Source organism: Typopeltis vanoorti, chromosome 20 (genome assembly GCF_054136105.1).
Source record: "Typopeltis vanoorti isolate ZY-2024b chromosome 20, IOZ_Tvanoo_1.0, whole genome shotgun sequence".
Lineage (NCBI taxonomy): Eukaryota > Metazoa > Arthropoda > Arachnida > Uropygi > Thelyphonidae > Typopeltis > Typopeltis vanoorti.
The window spans coordinates 50,312,926-50,335,558 of NC_143568.1; the positions used below are offsets into that span (position 1 = coordinate 50,312,926).

The following is a 22,633-nucleotide window of genomic DNA, read 5'->3' on the forward strand; positions in this document are numbered from 1 at the left end:
AGCAACCTTGATCCGTTCTCCAAAAGATCATCTTCGTTCTTTTGCACATCCCAGAGTGTAAATGATTCCTTGTGTTGCAAACTGGTCTTTGGACAGACCAGTAGATCTCATAGTATCTACATTGAGAAATAAAAACTACATTTGTGATAATTTTTGTGGTACAAATTAGGACTGGCATAGCATCTCTGAGTATTCCTTGCCCAAAATTAAATGTAAGCAGACAATTGCATTATATAGAAGTTGCTATTGGTCTGAAAGACTATTTTTGGAATTAGCATAAATTATAAAACACTCTGATCTCAGTTAGTATGGCTGCTTTAATTTGCTGAGGATCTGGAAGATGGTTAAGACCACATTTAGCCTCACTTCTCTGAATTAACTCTTTTTTTATCTGAATGCTACAGCATGACTGTTAGGATATTAGTTCCTTTTCAGTTATATTTGAATTGTTTCTACAACAATCTAATTGCATACTGTTCTACCACAGCTTGTAATTTGTGCCCTGAAAATGCAGATTAAAAAAAAATCCAGTGTAAACTTAATAAATGTTTTAGTATTTGTCATGAAGTACTGTTATGAATCCTTATACCAGTCATGCAGACTTTCATTTGCACGTGAAGTATTTTGGTGACTTCTGTATATATCTCCATTGTTATCCTTTTGATGAGCCCTCCAATAAAGGTCATCTGAAAAGTCCATATTCTCAGAGTATAGCCATTTCCTGTTGAACTGTTCTCTGCCACTATGCAGAGCTGAGGTAGTGGTGAAGTCAACTGTCACTATGTACAAGTAGTCAATTCGTAAAGATACTTCAGGAATTCTTTGTGTACTCACTCTCACATAAAAGATACGAACAAGAATCTAATTTGTCAAATATAATTTATTTTGACTCAGTGATAAGTCCAATTGATATGTGATCTGTTTAGATATTTCTGGCTTTCCATTTTGAATAATTCAATCAGCTAATTACGTACTAAGTAAATGCATGTTGAAGTGCTTAATATGGTTTAGTTCAGTTGCTATAGGTCTGAGCAAGGTTGTTATAGTATTCAAATTGACTGCCTTCTTTGGTTCTGGAGTTGGATATATAATTTCTTTAACCATTTAACCATAATATATTATGTTCAGAGCAAGGTTGATTTAGTAGTCAAATTTGTTGCCCTCTTGATGGTGGATAATTGGATATTTAATTTCTTAAACCAGTTTGATATAGTAGTAGTTAAGTGTTTTTGACATTTCTCTGTTTGTATGCAGCCTCCTCACTTTGACAAATCTAAACATGTTGGAATTCTTGAAGTAATGATAAAAGAAATTTGCTCCAAGGAGTAAACAAATGAACACAGGAAAGGGAGCGGGAAAGCATGTTCAATGTGGTTAGTTTGGACTGTTTGTATGCTATTTCTCAATATTTAAAATGATTATTGTTAATATTTGGAAATCCAATGCTGTTACTTAATGCAGTAGAGCAGTGTTTCTCAACCATTGTTATCTGTCCCATCGATGGGACAGGTGGTCCACAGGCAGACTTAAATTAATTAATTAAATATATAATTTTTTAATTATCTAAACAAATTAAAATTGAATAAGTAAAAATTATTGAAATCAAATGGAGTCAAAAAAATATATATATATATCGTCAGAATGTTCAAAGGCGGAAGCAATAAAACTATATTGTTGTTCACTTCGCCCTTTTTATTATTATTCATCATTCTACTGCTAAATTTATAGCGGCAGAATGACAATAATAAAAGAGGGGTGAAGAGAACAATAATATAGTTTTATTGCTTCTGCCTTCCCTTGCTGTTTTGTCAGATTTGAAGTGAACATGTGTTTTCCACATTTCAACCAATGGCTTGTTGTTTATTTATTTTTATTATTGAAGGTTTCCCTCCTTTGATCAAGGCTCATATATAAATACTGGAGTTAACTCAGGACACACTTCGTCCAAGTGTCACTTATCTTGAGAAATGCTAAGTGACACTTGGACGAAGTGTGTCCTGAGTTAACTCCAGTATTTATATATTTATATATTTTTTGGAAACATTTTTTAATAATGGAAAAGTGGCTTAGAACTAGGACTTTGAAAAGAAGGGCAAATAAAACAGATGATGCTAACCCTAATTGTGATACAAGTGTTGTAACGGTGAGTAAATCTGATACTATTAAAGAAGAAGAAACAAGCAGTTCAAAGAAAAAAATACAGTAGGAAATATAACAGTTCATATTTGGAATTTGAGTTTACTTGGTGTGGAGATGAAAGTGAACAGAAACCTCAATGTGTTATGAAGTGTTGTTGAATGAGTGCATGAAACCTGCAAAACTCCAACATTTAGAAACTAAACATTGTGATGTGAAAAATAAGCCAATTGAATTTTTTCAGCGACGCTTAGGGACATTAAATCATTGGAAAGATATAGTTTCGGCCATGGGTTCCATTAATAGCAAGGCACTGGAAGCATCCTATCTCTTAAGTTTGCACATAGCGAAAACAGGGAAACCTCATTCTATCGGGGAAAATTTGCTACTTCCAGTTATGAAAGATGTGGTAAAAACGATGTTTGGCAACAGGTTACTAAAAGATGTTGATTTGATTCTTCTTTCAAATGACACTGTCGGTTGCAGAATTAATGATATGGCAGGTGACGTAGAATCTCAGTTAATCAAAAGAGTTAAGAAGAGCTGTTATTATGCGTTACAAATAGACGAGACTACTGATGTTACAAGTGATGCGCAGTTAACATGCTACGTAAGATATGTGCATGATAACAACATTCATGGTGATATTCTGTTTTGTAGAACTTTGTCTTCCCGAACAACTGGAGAAGAAATATTTCACACTCTCAATAATTACATAATACACAAGAGGATCCAGTGGGGAAAATGTATAGTATAGGCTTCGGATGCAACTCGTGTCCTTACAGGCAGGCATAGTGGGGTTGTTTCTATGGTCAAGGAAGTAACTCTGGATATGAATCGGGTACATTGTTTCATACATAGGGAAGCCTCCAAAGGAATGCCACCAGAATTTAAAACTGTGCTATATAACGCTGTAAAGCTAGTTAATTTTATTAAAGCTCGACCGTTAAATAACAGGGTATTTTCAGTACTCTGCGATGAAATGGGCAGTGAATATATACAACTTTTACTTCACTTTGAAATTTGCTGGCTTTCCAGGGGCAAAGTACTAACAAGGTTATTTCAATTAAGGCACGAAGTTTTATTATTTGTAAATGAACATAATTCTGATTTTGCATCACTCCTTGTTGACGAAGCATAGTTATCAACACTATCCTATCTTTCATACATTTTTTCGAAATTAAATGAACTAAATCTGGCCAACCTGGCTGGCCGAGTGGCTAGCGTATCTGCTCTCAGTTAAGAGGCTGCGGGTTCGAATCCTGCCGTGGGCATGGATGTTTGTGATTGTCTGTGGAAATACTAGTGGTGGTGGTGGTTGGCGGTAGATGGCATTGGTGTAGTTGCGGTCAGGTGGTGGAAGCAGAGTTGTAAAGTAGATGCCCTCTCTAGATGAGTCTTTGGACTCCCTGGAGGTGACTAATAATAAGAATAATCTCTCCCTTCAGGAAAATTCTTTAACTGTTCTTGGTGCCTACGACAAAATAAAGGCATTCGAGAAAAAAACTGGTTTTATGGATTAATTATGTAAAAGACAGATAATTTGCATCTTTTCCAACATTGGAATCATTTTTAGTGGAAAATGATATTTTTATTGATTCTAAGTTTCTGGAAAGGGTTTGTGACCACCTCAGAAATCTGAAACGGAATTTGAAACATATTTTACGAATAACTTTTATAAGAAATTTCTGTAGGTTCGTGATCCATTACAGGCTTGCAGTCATGAGAAAAAATGAAAGAGTTTGAGAACAGGAACCAAACCTTGGAGATTCAGTGACAAGCCCTGAAGAAAACACTCATTGATTCAGCCAGAGAAGCATGTGGTGAGGTTGTCTGCAAGGATAAAAAAAAAATCAGAACTCAATGGTGGACACAGGAAGTTAAAGAGGCAGTGAAAAAAAGAAGAAAGCATATCAAAAGTTCCTGGCAAATAAGTCAGCTTGTGCTCTTAGAGAATGCAGAGACAAATATAAGAATGCTAAAGACTGTGTAAAACTAGCTAAACAAAAGTCATGGGAGGACTTTAGCAAGAATATAGAAAATAAACATCAAGAAGGTGGCAAGATATTCTGGAGGTTGTTGAAGAAACTCAGAATGGAGGAAAGAGTGATGTAAAAGGAATTAGACATGATAAAGGTGACATGAAAACTGGAGAAAAAAGATATCCTTGAAGTATGGAGCAATTACTTTGAAAAATTGCTAAATGAAACAAACAGTGACCGCACAGTGGTAAAAAAAAAACACACAACAGGGATGCAGTCAGGAATACTTGAGGTAGAAAAAGCCTGAAATGTGGAAAGGCAGCAGGAGTAGATGATGTTCGACCAGAAATGCTAACGTATGGAGGTATAAAAGTCTTACATTTGCTGTACTGCATAGTTCAAAAGGCCTGGACAGAGGGACAAATTCCAGCTGATTAGAACAGAGCTCTCATGGTACCCATATATAAAAAGGGAAATAAAACTGAATGTGAGAATTACAGAGGTATTTCCCTACTGGGTGTTCCTGGTAAGATATATGCGAGTAGAGATGAGAAACAGTTGAGAAGGATTGTGGAAGAGAAGCTTGGTGAAGAACAAGCTGGATTCAGGCCAAATAGAAGCTGTCAGGATCACATTTTCAATTTATGGCAATTAGTTGAGAAATCATGGGAAAATAACAAAGATCTGTTTTTAAGTTTTGTTGATCTGGAAAAGGCATATGACAAGGTGGCGAGAGAGAATCTATTCCAAACACTACAGTTATATGGTGTTAATGGGGCATTATATCAAGCAATACTTAGTCTTTATTTGAGTTGTAAGTCAGCAGTTATAATTGAAGGAAGTACAGGAAGATGGTTTAATGTTAAATCTGGTGTCAGACAAGGATGTACATATTCTCCTTTGTTATTCGTTATCTATATGGATCACATTATGAAGGAAAGTGGTATTAAATCTGATATCAAAATTGGAGATGTTAATCTCAGTTCTTTGCTTTACATGGACGATGTTGTACTTCTAAATAAATCTGCTACAAGCCTGCAATATTCCCTGGCTAAATTGAATAACTGTTGTAATAGCTATGGTATGAAGGTCAGCAATAGCAAGACAAAAGACAATGAAAATAGGCAGAAGACAAAGACAATTGAAAATATCAACTGCATTGTGAATGGAGAACCTATAGAACAAATGAAACATTTCAGCTACTTAGGCACAATTTTTAGTGAAGGTGGCAAATTAAATATGGAAATAGACAACAGACTCAAAAGCTGGTATGGTAGGAAGTCAACTTAATCAATTTATATGGAATAAGAGAGAAATTAGTCAAAACACTAAATTAGCTATATACAAGAGTGTTCAAACCAATTTTAACTTACGGATCTGATATCTGGATCAGAAGTAAAACATTTGACCAGAGACTAGAGACCGCAGATATGAGAGTCCTGAGAAAGATTAGAGGCATGAACAGATGGCATCAATGGCAATATCATATTAAAAATGAGGATATTGGTAAGAACTTGACATTGTCAGCATCCAGAATGTGTTTACAGAGCTAATCTCAGGTGGTATGATCACTTAAACAGAATGGGAGAAGAAAGATTAGCAAAACAAGTGTTTTCAGGAAGGTTGGCAGAAAAAAGATCCAGAGGGAGACCAAGATATAGGTGGTTTGATACAGTACAAAGTGCCTTAGATGATAGAAATATAAGATTTCATAATGCTGGAGTCTTGACAGATAACAGACTGATTTGGAGGAAAATTGTAGATATGAAGTTAGTAATGATGTAAATTTTTCATGTACTACTATCATTATCCTGGACCCCCCCCCCCTTGAGAGTACATAGCAGGAATTTGATGATGGCGATGATGGTTAGTTAATTATACAGGATTAAAATTAACCATAGCATTAATAAAAACTTATAAATGGACCAGATTCAGAAATAAACTTGTGACTATGATATATTAGGCAACTGTGCTATAGTACATACATCCTGGCTAACATCTGATGAATGAGATATTTGCCTGATCTGTGCACTATATTATACTCAGCTGGTATCCATTGTACAGCATGAGAGCAAATTAATTGATAGCTCTTCTCTCACTTACTCTTCACCCACTGTCTCATAGTAAGTTTCTGCATTGTGATTCCTATGCAGATATTTCAATGGGAGCTGTTCAGTATGGGATCCGGAAAAGTCGCTCCCAGCATTTCGCGCCGGCACATTTCATCCCCTGTAGATAATGAGTAAGCTATAAAAATGTAAATAATACATCTAATTTTTTAATAATTCTAATTTATTTTGTTTTAATAGAATAAATGCACATTATTATTGTTTAAAACTTATGCAATGCCTCTAAAGTAATCAACTACATTATGATTTTGAAAATCTTGGACTATTGTTTTGATTCTAGCAGAAATTGCATACTTGTTTCTTTGATTGCCTGAATTACGGGTAATTAGTTGTGTAATTTCAAAATTGTTCAGCCCTTGTTGTTTCTTTAAAGAATCAATGAATCGGTAAATGTTTGGGAATAAAGTAGCACAAGTTTCCTGAAATCCCCTGTGCCACCTCTCCACGCTGTTGTTGGTACGTTGCTGATCATTCAGTGTTCGTGTGTAAACATTCCACAATTCGATTGCAAAGATGGGCAATTGCCAGCATCTCCGTTGTCTTCCAATATATGTATCTTCAAAGTAGTTTGCAATCACCATAGCTTCAATGGGGAAGTCATCAGTTTCAACTAAATCTTCAAATGCTTGAATAATGTTAGCAGGAGGAATAAATGCCAATGCCAGAATCATTCGAATCCAACGAGCAAATTCATTGTCTTGTTCATATCGGGCTTTTCTGTACCTTTCGCCAAACACTTTAGGAAAGATGAAAATAATAACCGGTATTTACAATACTAAGAAATCCTTGTTGGAAGGCTTGCATGCCACTTTGTTTGAAATCTGTCATAACTCGCTGCGGATGGAGACCCGGTTGTAGATTTTTAACTTCTTCAAGCAACTTGACGTGTGGCACGATTGGCAGAAGCGTGTAGACCACTGGAATAACTGCATTGAATTGAACCACACGAATTGTATAAAGCTGCTGGAAATGCGTGGGTACTGTGCTAAAAGTTGCATCAGAAAACCACTCCTGGCTATGTGCTAATAACTGGAGATTGTTACTAATGGAAAAAATAAGCATGCTACCCTGGAGCAGTTCGTCCTGAGAATCATACATCAAAAACTGTTGTACATTGCCATCGATAATAATTTCTTGATAATTTTGTGGAATTACTAGGTCCTGGAGATTGCTCGGTAAAGCAGGAGTACCATTGTTGCATCTAACATGATGAATGGTTCGTTTAAGTGAATCCTTTTTAGGATGTAATGCCGCAACATTGGCATGAGCCTCTGCAATTACTGATGCAACAATTTGCTGTGGCCGTTCGTTCGTGGTTGTTGCATGTTGCCATATTTGACCAATCAATTGCAATGCTTCCGACCTTGCAGCTTGAGCTGCATTGTTATGTTTAGTTACAACTTTCACAACTGGGTCTCCTTAATCCCCTGTCCTAACACGCCCTTTGCAGATGGAACGTTTTTCACAAAGCCAGATTCCATGTTGTTCATCTACAGTTCTCTTTGAAAACACGTAAATGTGGTTGTTATCATCTCCCAATTTTCTTTTGCCTCTTATTGATGGAACACTTTTTGCCATTGTACACACAGGATTAATCAAGATGCAAAAATAATATGTAGATATTGCACTGCCTGTGATGTTCAGCTTGTTTACGCGATGCATCGCCGATAATGAGGCAGCGAAAACAGCAAACACGCACTGTTCCCCCCCTCCCCTCCCCCATGTCCATCACTACCACTTGACTGTCGCCCTCGTGGTCGAGTATGTATTCTTTCCATTGTGAAAGGATTGACAGTTCCAGTTAATACTTTCACAATGGAAAGAGAACCCTGAAGACATACAAAAAAGGGAGAAATTAGTTTAAAAGCTACGTGACAATTTGTACACGAATGTAATTTTAAAAATTTGTTTGGAAAAGTTAGAGTTATCGGACGTTCGGTTCGAGTTATCAAGAGAGTTTAACATTGAATCTCGACTAAAGGGGCTGGGACTTCATTAAAAATTCGAGTTATAGAGAGTTGACTGTATTTACATTTTTGTAACCTACTGATTATCTACAGGGGGCAAAATGCTGGCGGGCAACTTTTCCATAAACCGTTCAGTATAGTTGGTATCCAGTATCCCCCCCCCCCATTTTTGCTGGGTGTACACTACCATGAGTAACAGCTGCCCAGCATCCTATTACATTTGAACTGCTTTATGGACAGGCCTACTACTCCCATTTCTTTCTTTCATATGGAATGAAACCTATGACTTCAGAAGGAATGGTGATTTAGGTTGGATGTGCTGTCGTGTTGTTTATACAACCCATGTTACAAAATTCACATCAATTTAACCGTATGATTTGCATTTTTATTGATGTATGAAAGTTTTAAGTGTGCATACCATATCAGCTCTCATCTTAATTGGTCCAATGCAATTAACTGTAGGATATCTTTGATACTTTCATTTATCAATTAATATAATTTTAATTCTGGAAAGCATAAATGTCAAATGAACAGCTGCTATGCTTCACGCATGGCATTTATGTGAGATGCACAAAGGGTTTATGCTTCATGGTGAGATTACATTATTATTGGCAAATACTAAAGTGAGACACGGATATTTTGAATTTTGATATGATTTTTAAATACAGCTATATAATATGCACAAAAATCGGAAAAAGTAATCACTTTGGAAATGATTATTTTTTCAGAATGAACCAAAGAAAGGCTGAAATAATTTGTATTACTTACTTATTATACATATGTTCCAACCTCATTTGACTATAATCGTACGATCTGCAAAAGCTCTGGCAAAAAAAAAAGGGACATTTAGTACATCGTCAACACTGTTTCCCATTGTAAACATGGGAAAAAAGTTATTAATTACTCATAGAAATTATAAATATATATTAAAAACTTGTCTATATCAGTGTCATAAAAACGCATGATCACATTTCATGCATGTGAAACTCAGTAAACAAAAACAGCAACTCATGACAAATGACAACATTCAATTGGATTTCTTCACACAATAACCAATCACAGCCACTAACGACTTCTGGGTGTTATTGTCTTGACGCACACCCAGCCTCACCTTCTGGGCTGTTTAAAACCACTGGAACGCTAAGAATCAGAGAATGTCAAATTTTCTGACATGCAGACATACTATGATAATGAAACATGGCATTGAATCCCCATGTTTCATCAAATTGTAATAATTTGTTCTTTTTCTTTTATGATATATAAGAAGACATGTTTTGTCTTTGGAGATGCGGGGTGCAGGCTCATCAAGTTTTTCGTGTTGTAAGAAAATCCAGAACTGAGATTCACCAAACTTTGTGAGACTTTAGGGACTATTCCCCCCAGCATATCCAATAGTTGCCAGATACGTGGCCAAGTTTAAAACTGGGCATCTTAAGAAAACAGATGCCCCCAGGTCAGGAAGACCTTTCTCAGTGATCACACCCTAAAACATTGATGCAATGAATGCCATGATCCTTGTTGATGATAGACAAATGCCAGCCAGAAACATTGCAAAGACTCTGAGGATATCCAGAGAACAAGTTAGGATCATTATCCACCAGCATCTGGACATGCAGGAGCTCTCACCGAAGTAGGTCCCCCAAATGTTTGAATGCTGACTAAAAGAGAATGTGTGTTGTCATCACAAGGAATTTTGAGAAATCAAGTGCAAATTTTTTGGCTTGTATTGTGACTGTTGATGAAACATGGCTTCATCACTATGACCCAGAGGCCAAACAACAGTCAATGGAGTGAAGACACAAAGTTTCTCCACGGCCAAAGAAGTTCTGAACCCAAAAGTCAGCAGGGAAGGTTCTTGCCATTGTCTTTTGCGATATGGATGGTGTAATTCTTACCAAGTACCTCAAGAAAGGTGAAACTGTTACAGCAGCAATTTATTCAACAGCTCTGAAGGAATTGAAGGAGATACTAAAGGAAAAGCTGCAGGAAACAGCAAATCATGGGAAAATGAGCAGAGATGTGTTGCTTTTGCAGGACAGTGCACCTGCTCACATTGCCCATGAAACCCAGCAGAGAATACACAATAGACAATACCCCATCTGATTATTTCCGATTCCTGAAAGGCACAAAATTTACCACAGATGAAGTCATATCTACAGCTGAGGACTGGTTTGTGCAACAAGGGAAAGACTTTTTTCTCATCATTGCAAATGATGCAGCAGCAGCAGCATTGTAACAAGTGTATAACACTTCATGGGGAATATGAAGAATAATGTATTAGTTACATGTACCTCAATTCCTTCATGGTGATTATCACAACTTTTCAGCACACTCTTGTATTGTTTTTATGAAGGAATTCTATGAATTGTAAATTCAGGTGAAAGTATAGTTTGGATAGTTGAGATAAAGTAATTGTTTAGGCTGCCAGTTGAGTAAGAAATAAGTTGGCTTTTGAAATATTTAAGCGGTTGGGTGCATTATTTGTGTTAAGGTCACAAAGTAGATGCAGAAATTTTTGTGAGGGGAGAGACATTTTTCTGATCTGATTTATAAGAGTGATCTGTAGAGCAGGAACATAATTTTTTTGAGGGGAGGAGTGAAGACATGTCTACAATGAAGCAAATACTCAGTAGTCTTCTGTCAGTATATTTCTTCTATAGTTACTGCTGAATCTCAATATATTTGGATTTACTGCAGGAACATCCTGGCAGAATTATTTGCTAGTTGATCAGGAGAACCCTGATGCATTACCATAGTAATTTCAAACTGTACAGTGCATAGCAATGATCAATATTATTATCTTTGAGCACAACTCTTGCATGTACTCAATATTCCATCCACTTATATTCAGTATAATATAGCGTCAAAAACACTTGCCTTCAAAAAATCCTTAAGATTCATTGGAATATTATTTAGGCAAAACTAATGCTAATATTTTTCAATAACCACTGAAGTAATTGTGATCCACCACCAACTTTTATGGATTGGTTATGCTGACTTTTCTGGACCTCTAAGTTAATTGGTTGCTCACATATATGGTGATGATTGGGGTTTGCTCCTATAAACTCAGGTTTTTCATCCTACATCTTGACAAATTGTCCAGGATAACGTGCACACAAAATTTACAGACAAAAAAATATATTTAACCCGTCACAGACCCCAAAGTTTTTAAATTGACTATAGCTTTCAATGCATGGCAGTGAGTCATGCCTTGGTATAGCTTCCCTTCCCGTAATTTGCTACTTGACGGCATAGGCAACAGGCTGTTGCACGCAAACAAGTTGGGTGTGCTGGGGTCCACCAGACCCCACCTTCCCAAAAGTATGACTATGTTTACTTCCGAAACGTAAGTTGTTTTCATGTATATTCTACTAAAATATTATCGGTACTGCTGTGTCTTCTATATTTTTACATACCATAAGCAAATACATTTTCGTAAATATTTAGAGGGTATTTTGAGAATATCTTTTTTTTACCAGATGAGTTACGTCAACTTATAGATGAAGCTTTAACAGACGAGGAGCCATTTAGCAGAGATGATAGTGATATTGATTTAGAATTAGTCAGTAACTATGAGTCTGATATAGAACAAGACTGTGAGGAAGAATCCACAGAGGGAGCCTTTTACTTGCCGAAGGGTAAATTATTTGAGTGGGTCTGTGGGACCCCACCTTACCACTTTTGTTACATTTTCCCACCTCACCAGCACCGGGTTAAGCATAAGACAGCATTTTAGGCTAAAATCATGGTTAGGAAAGCCAATCCATGTAGATTGTGAGCTTTAAGGGCTTATAAGCATTGCAGATTATTATTATTACTACAAGAAGTAGTAACTTTTACATTATATCTAGATTTTTACATCCTCATAAACCACCTCGTTTATCCCTTAAGAAATATGCAGCATACGTTATGTAGTACAAATCAGATAATTCTCACATCAGAAAATATTTAAAATGTGGAAAAGAAGAAATACAGACCCATAGATTAGCCTGTCATATCACCAAGAAATCCTATACTTTTGCAGAAATCAGAAATACCACATTCACACCATAGCAGCTTCATCTGAAAATTGAAGGATCTTTAGACATGCTACACACACCTGCTCAACGCAATTACAACCTAGGCATCATCGTACATTAAATCTGGTCGTCATTCATTAAAAATTGCAAACCTTAGATGTCATGAATGTTATGCACATTTAAAATGTTCCAGTTTCTATAGTAGCTATTGAGATATATAATCTGGTTATGAATTCTTTTATTATAAAAGCATTGGAGAATTTTTAATTTCTGTTAATATTGTCATTATTTTTACTTATTTAGCCTCTAGAAAAATGTAATGGGGCTAAGTACTCTCATTGCAAATTTTCAATATCAGTTTAACAATAGCTGTATAACTGAGAGGAGACCTCCACATAGCCTGTAAAGGAATGCGGAGAACCGACCAGGGCTTCTGACCTAATGTCCAGTCCTCATCTTCTCATGGTGCACCCTGTTGGGTATCTACTTGGATACTGAACAAATGAGGATGGGCTGGCAATTTGGGATTTAGCCGACCAAATTGTATTCTTATTGGCTTAAACCAATATAGAAAATGGTGGTACAACATGACAAAATTTTATGCTGTCTGGGGAGTTGCCTGGTTAAACAAGGCCCCGTTGTTTTCTGCAGGGAACCAGAGCGAACAGTGAAAGTGAACATCACCAGAGTTATAGATCGGTACTATCAACATAAGAAGCCTGAAGGGTAAGGAAATGTAGCTAGCTGAAGAATTAGATAAGTACCAGATCGACATAATAGGGGTGACTGAAACAAAATAGACCAAAACTGGTGAGATCTTTCTGAGCAATAAATACAAAATGTTATATTCAGGAAATGACAATCAAGGAAAAGGAGTAGCCATAGTATTCAACACAAAATACGAGGCTAATCTTCTTGAATGGCAGGCAGTCTCAAGTAGAGTGATGTGGGAAAATAGAATGGGGAATTGGATAATGAGACTTATTTGTGCCGATGGTCCCGCAGAAGGTTGTACTAAGGTAGAAGTGGAGGAAATTTTTGATGCTTTAGAAAAAGCAACTGACGCAATGAAAAATGAAAAGTTGGTCCTTGTTGGGGATCTAAATAGCAGAGTAGGAAATGATTGTCAAACATACAAAAATATTTTGGGAAAATTTGGAGAAAAGAACAAAGCTAATAATAATGGCAAATATCTGTTGGCTTTTTGCTCAGGATATGGACTGGTTATTACTAACACCATGTTCCAACATAAAAATGTGCACAAATTCACATGGAGAGAAGAGGCAAGGAATAAGAAATTGACTATGTTATTGTTCATAGTTATGTTTTCACCCTGGTGCAGAACACCAGAGTGTATAGAGGATTTGAAATTGGAAATGATCACTATTTAGTCTTGAGCAGGATAAAATTGAATTTCATATTGAAAAGAATAACATGTAAGAAAGCTTTAAAGCGAATAAAAGTTGAGCAGCTCTCAGATGTGAACTGTAGACTAAAATACACAAAGATTATTGAAGAAAAACTGCAAGAGTTTGAGAACATGAACCAAACCTTGGAGATTCAGTGGCAAGCCTTGAAGAAAACCCTGATTGATTCAGCCAGAGAGGCATGTGGTGAGGTTGTCTGCAAGGATAGCAAAATCAGAACTCCATGGTGGACACAGGAAGTTAAAGAGGCAGTGAAGGAAAAGAAGAAAGCATATCAAAAGTTCCTGGCAAATAACTCTCACATTTGCTCTTAGAGAATACAGAGACAATTGTAAGAAAGCGAAATACTGTGTAAAACTAGCTAAACTAAAGTCATGGGAGAACTTTGGCAAGAACATAGAAAATAAATATCCAGAATGTGGTAAGATATTCTGGAGGTTGATGAAGAAGCTTAGAAAAGGAGTTACAGATGATAAAGGTTACATGAAAACAGGAGAAAATGATATCCTTGAAGTAAGGAGAAATAACTTTGAAAAACTGCTAAAAGAAACAAGCAGTGATGATAGTACAATGTAAAAAACACTAACCATGCATGCAGTCAGGAATACATATCCATACTCGAAGTAGAAAAAGCCATCAAAGGCTTGAAATGTGGAAAGGCAGCAGGAGTAGATCGACCAGAAATGCTGAAGTATGGTGGTATAAAAGTCTTACAGTGGCTGCGCTGCATGGTTCAGAAAGCCTGGACAGAGGGACGAATTCCCGATGATTGCATTAGAACTCTATTAGAACCCATATATAAAAAGTGAAATAAAACCGAATGTGAGTATTACAGAAGTTCCCTACTGAATGTTCCTGGCAAGATCTATGCAAGTATACTTGAGAAACAGTTAAGAAGAATTGTGGAAGAAAAGTTTGGTGAACAACAAGCTGGATTCAGACCAAATAGAAGCTGTCAGGATCAGATCTTCACTTTACGGCAAATAGTCGAGAAAGCATGGGATATAACAAAGATCTGTATTTAAGTTTTGTCGAACTGGAAAAGGCATATGACAAGGTGCCAAGAGAGAAGCTATTCAATACGCTACAGTTATATCGTGTCAATGAGGCATTATATCAAGCAATACTTGGTCTTTATTTGAGTTGTAAGTCAGCAGTTAGAATTGAAGGAAGTACAGGAAGATGGTTTAATGTTAAATCTGGTGTGAGACAAGGATGTACATTATCCCCTATGTTATTCATTATCTATATGGATCACATTATGAAGGAAAGTGGTATTAAACATGATATCAGAATTGGAGATGTTAATGTCAGCTCTTTGCTTTATGCTGATGATGTTATACTTCTAAATAAATCCACAACAAGTTTGCAAGATTCCCTGACTAAATTGAATAATTATTGTAATAGATATGGTATGAAGGTCAGCATTAAAAAGGCAAAGGCAATGAAAATATGTAGAATTGTTGAAAATGACAACTGTGTTGTGAACGGGGAACCTGTGGGACAAGTAAAATATTTCAGCTACTTGGTCACGATTTTTACTGAAGATGGTAAATTAAATATGGAATTAGACAACAGGATCAACAAATCTGGTATGGTAGGAAGTCGATTGAATAATTTCATATGGAATAAGAGAGAAATTAGTCAGAACACTAAATTAGCTGTATACAAGACGGTGTTCAAACCAGTTTTAACTTATGGATCTGAGAGCTGGGTCAAAAGTAAAACACTTGAACCAAAGACTAGAGACTGCAAATATGAGAATCCTGAGAAAGATTAGAGGCGTGAACAGATGGCATCAATGGCAATATCATATTAAAAACATGGATATTAGGAAAGAACTTGACATTGTCAGCATCCAGGAATGCGTTAGCAGAGCTAATCTCAGGTGATATGTTCACTTAAACAGAATGGGCGAGGAAAGATTAGCAAAACATGTGTTCTCTGCCAGGTTGGCAGGAAAATGACCCAGAGGAAGACCAAGATATAGGTGGATTGGTATGGTACAAAGTGCCTTAGATGATAGTAATATAAGATCTGATAATGTTGGAGTCTTGACAAGTAACAGACTGATTTGGAGGAAAATTGTAGATAGGAAGTTAGTAATGATGTAAATTTTTCATTTAGTACTGTCATATCCTGTACACCCCTTGAGGGTACATATCAGGAATTTGATGATGATGAATGCTTCTGGTATCTTAATGAGGAATTAAGCAATTTGCTTAATTTATACTGACAAAAGTTACAAGAAAAAATCCAACCTTAATTTACAAGACTAGTAAAATTTGATTTTAACTTTTCAATCAGTATAATTAATGGAGGTTCATCATTATTATGCATGTCAGTAAATACCAGGTAAACAAATAAGAAATCTAACAAATCCATTTCTCACTTTTCTTAGTAAGAAAAAAGAAAAATTTCTTTCCTCGTTGTAAGAATTAAATGCCATTTCTTCTGACAACAGTTACTACTGTTGTCAGAAGAAATGTCAAACTGGCGTTCCTTTTCTTGCCAGCCGAGTTAACTGTGTTAACATTGATTAACTACATTAATTAATGTAGAACTCTCAGAGCTGATTAAAAGAGTTGTGTAAAGAACTCTGAGAGTTTTACATTAATTGATTACAGCACAAGGCTTACTAAAATGATATTGAAAAACTGGCATTGGATTACATGAATCTTTATACTCTTAAACTAATTCTTGTGTACTGTTCTATCGAGTGAAGTTAATAGTAATAACTTATAATCCTCTAATTCTTTTCATCTAGTAAGATATGGCAATGTCAAGTTCTTTCCTAATATCCTCATTTTTAATATGATATTGCCATTGATGTAATCTATTCATGCCTCTAATCTTTCTCAGGAACTCTCATATCTGCAGGTCTTTGCTCAAGTATTTTACTTCTGACCCAGCTCTCAGATCTATAAGTTAAAACTGGCTTGAATACTGTCTTGTATATAACTAATTTAGTGTTTTGGCTAATTTCTCTCCTATTCCATACAAATTTATTCAGTTGACTTCTACCATACTAGCTTTTTTGATTCTGTTTCCTTATTTAATTTACCATCGTCACTAAAAATTGTGTTTAAGTAGCTGAAATGTTTTACTTGTTCTATAGGTTCTCCATTCACAATGCAGTTGATATTTTCAATGTTTCTGCCTATTTTCATTTTCTTTGTCTTGCTGTTGCTGACCTTAATACCATATCTATTTCAACAGTTATTCAGTTTAGTCAGGGCTTCTTGCAGACTTGTACTGGATTTATAAGTATAACATTATCTACGTAAAGTGTAAAGAGCTGAGATTAACATATCCAATTTTGATATCTGGTTTAATACCACTTTCCTTCATAATGTGATCCATACAGTAGTCTTCCCCCCCCCCCCTTATCTGTGGAGGATACGTTCCAAGATCCCCCACGGATACCTGAAACTGCAGATAGTACCAAACCCTATATACAATGTTTTTTTTCTCTACATACATACTTATGATAAAGTTTAATTTATAAATTATGCACAGTAAGAGATTAACAACAATAATAATAAAATAGAACAATTATAACAATAGACTGTAATAAAAGTTAACTAAATGTGAACGAAATCTTAGTAACCTCAGCATACACTTTATTATTTATTTATTATTTTTTGAAGTTGAGAACTTTCACCTTTTTATTTAAAAGTAAGCACTTTACGGCTTCTCTTTGGCAGATCCAAATTGCCAGCATCACTACTCTTGCGCTTTGGGACCATTATAAAGTAAAATGAGGGTTACTTGAACACAAGCACTGATACCTGATACCTCAATAATCGATCTGATAACAGGCAACTACTCAGAACAGCTCAATTTAAAACTTATGAATTGTTTATTTCTGAAATTTTCAATTTAATATTTTTCGACTTGGGTTAACCACGGATAGCTGAAACTGCAGAAAAGCAAACTTGCAGATTTTGGGGTGGGGGTGCGGGCTACAGTATAGATAACACTGTCCAACACAATTTTTGCTGACTTTTATATGAGACTTGTTTTTTTATTAATTTGGGTGCGCTGATTTCAAATATCAAACCCATTTTTCTCTATCAAGTCAGGTTTTTCCTCTATGGCATTTTCTTTTTGCTAATTTGTAAGTTTTTGATAGTTTTAAGGAGGCAGTACTATTTAGAGGATCAAAAAAATCGGTTTTATTAATATTATTTTCTGAAAGTATGTACTTTTAAAAATCTGTTCCTAACTTTTTATCAAGAGATTCGAAAAATTCCCGAAGATATAGCCTATTATTCAAAGCGGTGCGCAGATCAGAATCGGAGCACTCACTGCTCTCGCTTGTTAGCAAACGAATAAACACTATTGACACAATTTCGAGTAGTAGACACGATGTATTTTCTTCACTGCTGACTAACATACAATTAACAAGACAAAATAAACTAGAGAATTTATTGAAACGTTATAAGCGCTCATCATACTTTCACGATCATTTAACGATTGACTGATTTCGATCATTTTTTGTCCGCTATGATGCATATAGCATTCATTTGTTTTAAGCAGTTGTCATCGCCTACTTTTCATCACCTAAAGGTATTAGGTCGGTTATCGGCCTCTCTTGCATTCAAAGCGCCAGCACGTACCGTTGCAGGTTCTTACGCATTTATTCGTTTACTAACAAGCGAGAGCGGTGAGCGCTTCGATTCTGATCTGTGCACCGCTTTGAATAATAGGCTATATCTTCGGGTATTTTTTGAATTTCTTGATAAAAAGTTAGGAACAGATTTTTAAAAGTACATATTTTTAGAAAATAATATTAAAAAATCGATTTTTTTGTTCCTCTAAATAGTACTGCCTCCTTAAAACTATCAAAAACTTACAAATTAGCAAAAAGAAAATGCCATGGAAGAAAAACCTGGCGTGAAAGAGAAAAATAGGTTTGATATTTGAAATCACGCACCCAAATTAGTAAAAAAAAACAAGTGTCAGATCATAATCAGCAGAAAAAAAATTTTTTGTTGGCCAGTGTAATGAATAACAGAGAGAATAATGTACATACTTGTCTCACACCAGATTTAACATTAAACCATCTTCCTGTACCTCCTTCAATTCTAACTGCTGACTTACAACTCAAATAAAGACTAAGCATTACTTGATATATGCCCCATTGACACGTATAACTGTAGCGTTTTGAATAGCTTTTTCTCTTGGCACCTTGTCATATGACTTTTCCAGATCTACAAAATTAAACACGGAGCTTTGTTATATTCCCATGATTTCTCAACTACTTGTCGTAAAGTGAAAATCTGATCCTGACGGCCTCTGTTTGGCCTGAATTCAGCTTGTTCTTCACCAAGCTTCCTTTCTAAAATCTTCTCAACCATTTCTCAAGTATACTTACATAAATCTTATCAGTAACACTCAGAAGGGAAATACCTCTATAATTCTCGCATTGTTTTATTTTCCTTGTTATATATGGGTGCTATGAGAGCTCTACTGCAATGATCTGGAATTCGTCCCTCTGTCCAGGTCTTCTGAACTATGCATTGCAGCCACTGCAAGACATTTATACCTCCATGCTTGAGCATTTCTGATTGAATATAATCACTCCAGCTGCCTTTCCACATTTCAGGCTTTTAATCGCTTTTTCTACTTTAAGTATGTATTCCTTATTGCATATGTTGAGTGTTTTTTTTCCACTGTGTTGTCTCTGCTTGTTTCATTTAGCAATTTTTTGAAGTAATTACTCCATACATCAAGAATATCTTTTTCTCCAGTTTTCATGCCACTTGTAATCATTTCTAATTTCTTTTACTGCACTCTTTTCTCCATTTCCGAGCTTTTTCAACTAACTACAGAATATCTTGCCACCTTCCTGATATTTATTTTCTGTGTTCTTATGAAATTCTTCCCATAACTTTGGTTTAGTTAATTTAACAGTGTTTAGCTTTCTTACAAGATTGCCTCTGAGTTGTTATAAAATAACTTTCTTCCTTAGTATTTTCTGAAGTGGTTGAAGAGATCTGGACTACTGTGATGTTAAATAGTGTTGCTTGCAGACCTTACCATTCTTTCATTTACTAGTTTATATCCTAATAATGCTTCTCTTCTTTTACTGCAAAAAAAATTCACCCCCTGCTTTGTTTTGTATTATTCCCACACCTGATGATTCTTTCATCTCCCCTGCGTGTTCATCACAATCTCTGCTAATCCAAAGATATTGCACTGGTATTGCTCCATCTTGCAAAGTCTATCTTTCCCGCATAAAGTACAGACATTCCACCTTCCTACCAATAATGTGCCTCTTGATAGTTTTGCCCAGTTTGATATGCAGACCTTGTTTTTCCTGGCAGTGTCTGAGGTGGCAATGTTTTAACTTTTACTTTGTACTCTCAGATTGCACATTATTGTAATGGTCTTGTAAATTACCATTAGTTTATTTTATTATAATAGTGAATATAACTGCTAATTATATGGATATTAAAAAAAATGTATTCTTTTATAGTTTGTGTTTGGATAGGTGGATATAACTTAATTCACTTATGCATGTATATAACATTTCCTTAATTTAGAATTTTACTTTCCTTCAGATACCACACAAAAATGTGGATTAATAAAGCCATCTTCAGGGAAATTAGCAGATGTTCCAGAGAATGCTGTAATGGAAGATGAGGAACATCTTGATAAAATACATAAACCATCACCAGGTAAGTATGTTTATTAAGCTAAGGTACTTCAAAATTTTCATATTTTTCTATTGCTGATGCCTTTAGATTATTATATGAACAGCAAACTCAGATTATAAATATGAAAACAAAGGTTTTCAATTATTGTATTAATAACTCTAAAAAATACACACTTCATGAACACAATTAGAAATGTCACTCAACGACGAAGATTTATTAGTCAGCTTTGATATAACTACCCTTTTCACTAATGTCCCAATCAATGAGACTTCTTCTCTTACAAGACATATTTTTACCTGATATCATAGCCTTCTTTGCCCACATACTTCGCTCTGGGTATTTTGTGTGGCAAAATAATTTTTACTTACAAAAAGAAGGTATGGCCATGGGCTCGTCCCCCCCCCCAATAGCTAACCTTTACATGGACGACTTCAAGCAATGAGTTCTAGATTCGACCAGCCTAAAACCCAAAGTCTGGCTCAGATATGGTGATGATATTTTTGTTATTTGGCCCTACAGCCACAAAGCATTAAACATTTCTAAGCCAGCTGAACAAACAACACAAATATATCCAATTCACCATCAAAATCAAAAACAACTCTCTTCCTTTTCTAGACACACTTGTCACACGTCTTCCCTCAGCCGGTCTCTCCTTCACAGTCTACCACAAACCTACACACACAGGCCAATACATACATAAAAATTCATACCACCATCCAACACAAAAACTATTAGTCATATCAGCACCCTGAAACATAGAGCTCTAACAATTTGCTCCAATGAACAACCTCTGAGCCAAGAATTTGAAATTATTAACCAAACATTTGTAAAAAAAAAAAACATGGCTACAAAAAAAAAAAAAAAAAAAAATAGTTCACAAGATCCTCCATAAAAAATGCCATTAATTGCGAAAAATATTACAAGAATGCCATAGCCATACTCTACATTAGGGGCATTTTGGAAAATACAGAACACTACTTAAATACAACATCAACACAACCTTCAAACCCCTGGCAAAATTAAGAAATTTACTTAGCTCCTCCAAAGATCCTCTTCCATACCTTGTCCGCCCTGGGATTTAGAAAATTCAATGTACCTATAACCTACCTTACATAGGGAAAACAGGATGAACCATCCCAGTCAGGAAAGATGAACATAAATGCCATATTAAATACCTCCACTATGGTAAAACAGGCCTATCAGAACATGCATTTCAAACATGCCACAGAATTGACTGGAAAGGCACCAAAACCTGGTTTGAAAGAAAATTCAAAGAAGCTTGTGAAATGCTGAACATCATCTAAATCTGAACAAAAATGGATTAATTATTCCAAGAATGTGGAGAACCCATACCAGAACAACCCCAAACAGAAGAAAATCTCAATATGAAAGGAGTTTAGAAATTCCTTAATATAGTTCTTTTTGTTTTGTTTTTTCCCACCAGAAGTCAGGCTCGGTTAAATGATTAACAAACATTTAGATTCATCTTACTTTTGTATAGTGGAGTGTCATGTAGCTTGTATCCTGCATGTTTTCTTGATGATCTCAATGCAGAGGTTGAAACGTCGATTGTTACTTTCTTAATGTTAAGTAAAGTAATTATTCTAATGTGTGATGTCTCTATAAATTCTTCACTTGAATGCTGACCTCTGTGTAACCTTAAAAGAAAGAATTGTATTAATAACATTGGTCCATAAGGAATTTGCCATCCTGATTGGCTAACCAGATAGCATATCTGCTCTCCAGCCAACAGGCTGTATCTTTGCATCCCACTGCACCATGGCTTTCTGAATTTGTTCAAGTGGTAGTTGGATTGCATTGTACCCTGTATGTTGTACCCTATGTGAGCCTCTCCTATTTACTGTAGTTAGTTTCTTAAAGTGGATTACCAGAGCAGGGTTTCCAAATTATCTAATCCTTAATCCACTCATGATACTAATGTGCAATAGATTGAAACTTTTCATGGGTTGATATGTATTAAAAAACTAGGATCAGAATAAATGAATTCTTTATAATTTAGATGTAAAATTGTAATTGATAACTTTTTTTTTTTTACACTGCCACTGTTTGTTACAAATATGCCAGAGAATAATCTGCTGAAGTGCTGTTCAGTTATAGTAAATTAAATAAAATTTCAAGTAGAAGAGAAATTGATTATAATATGAATATAAACTGCCATAATTCAATACTTGCATATTTTGTATATCATTAAGTTTAGTTTCGTGGTAAGGCTTATATGTTGGCGATTCGTAACTGTATTTTTTAAGGAAATTACAACATAGATAAATATATTAACTAAAATAAATTT

At 35.5% G+C, this 22,633-nt stretch overlaps 1 protein-coding gene across 2 annotated transcripts in view; it reads left to right on the top strand.

Annotated features, from left to right (window-relative positions):
• Nucleotides 1-22,633, top strand: part of polo (Serine/threonine-protein kinase polo) — a 237,114-nt gene that overhangs the window by 136,247 nt on the left and 78,234 nt on the right. For both annotated transcript variants that reach the window (XM_090410779.1, XM_090410780.1), the window contains exon 8: nt 20,230-20,346. In XM_090410779.1, the coding sequence (XP_090266905.1) occupies nt 20,230-20,346 (117 nt within the window). The remainder of the gene's footprint in view (nt 1-20,229; nt 20,347-22,633) is intronic.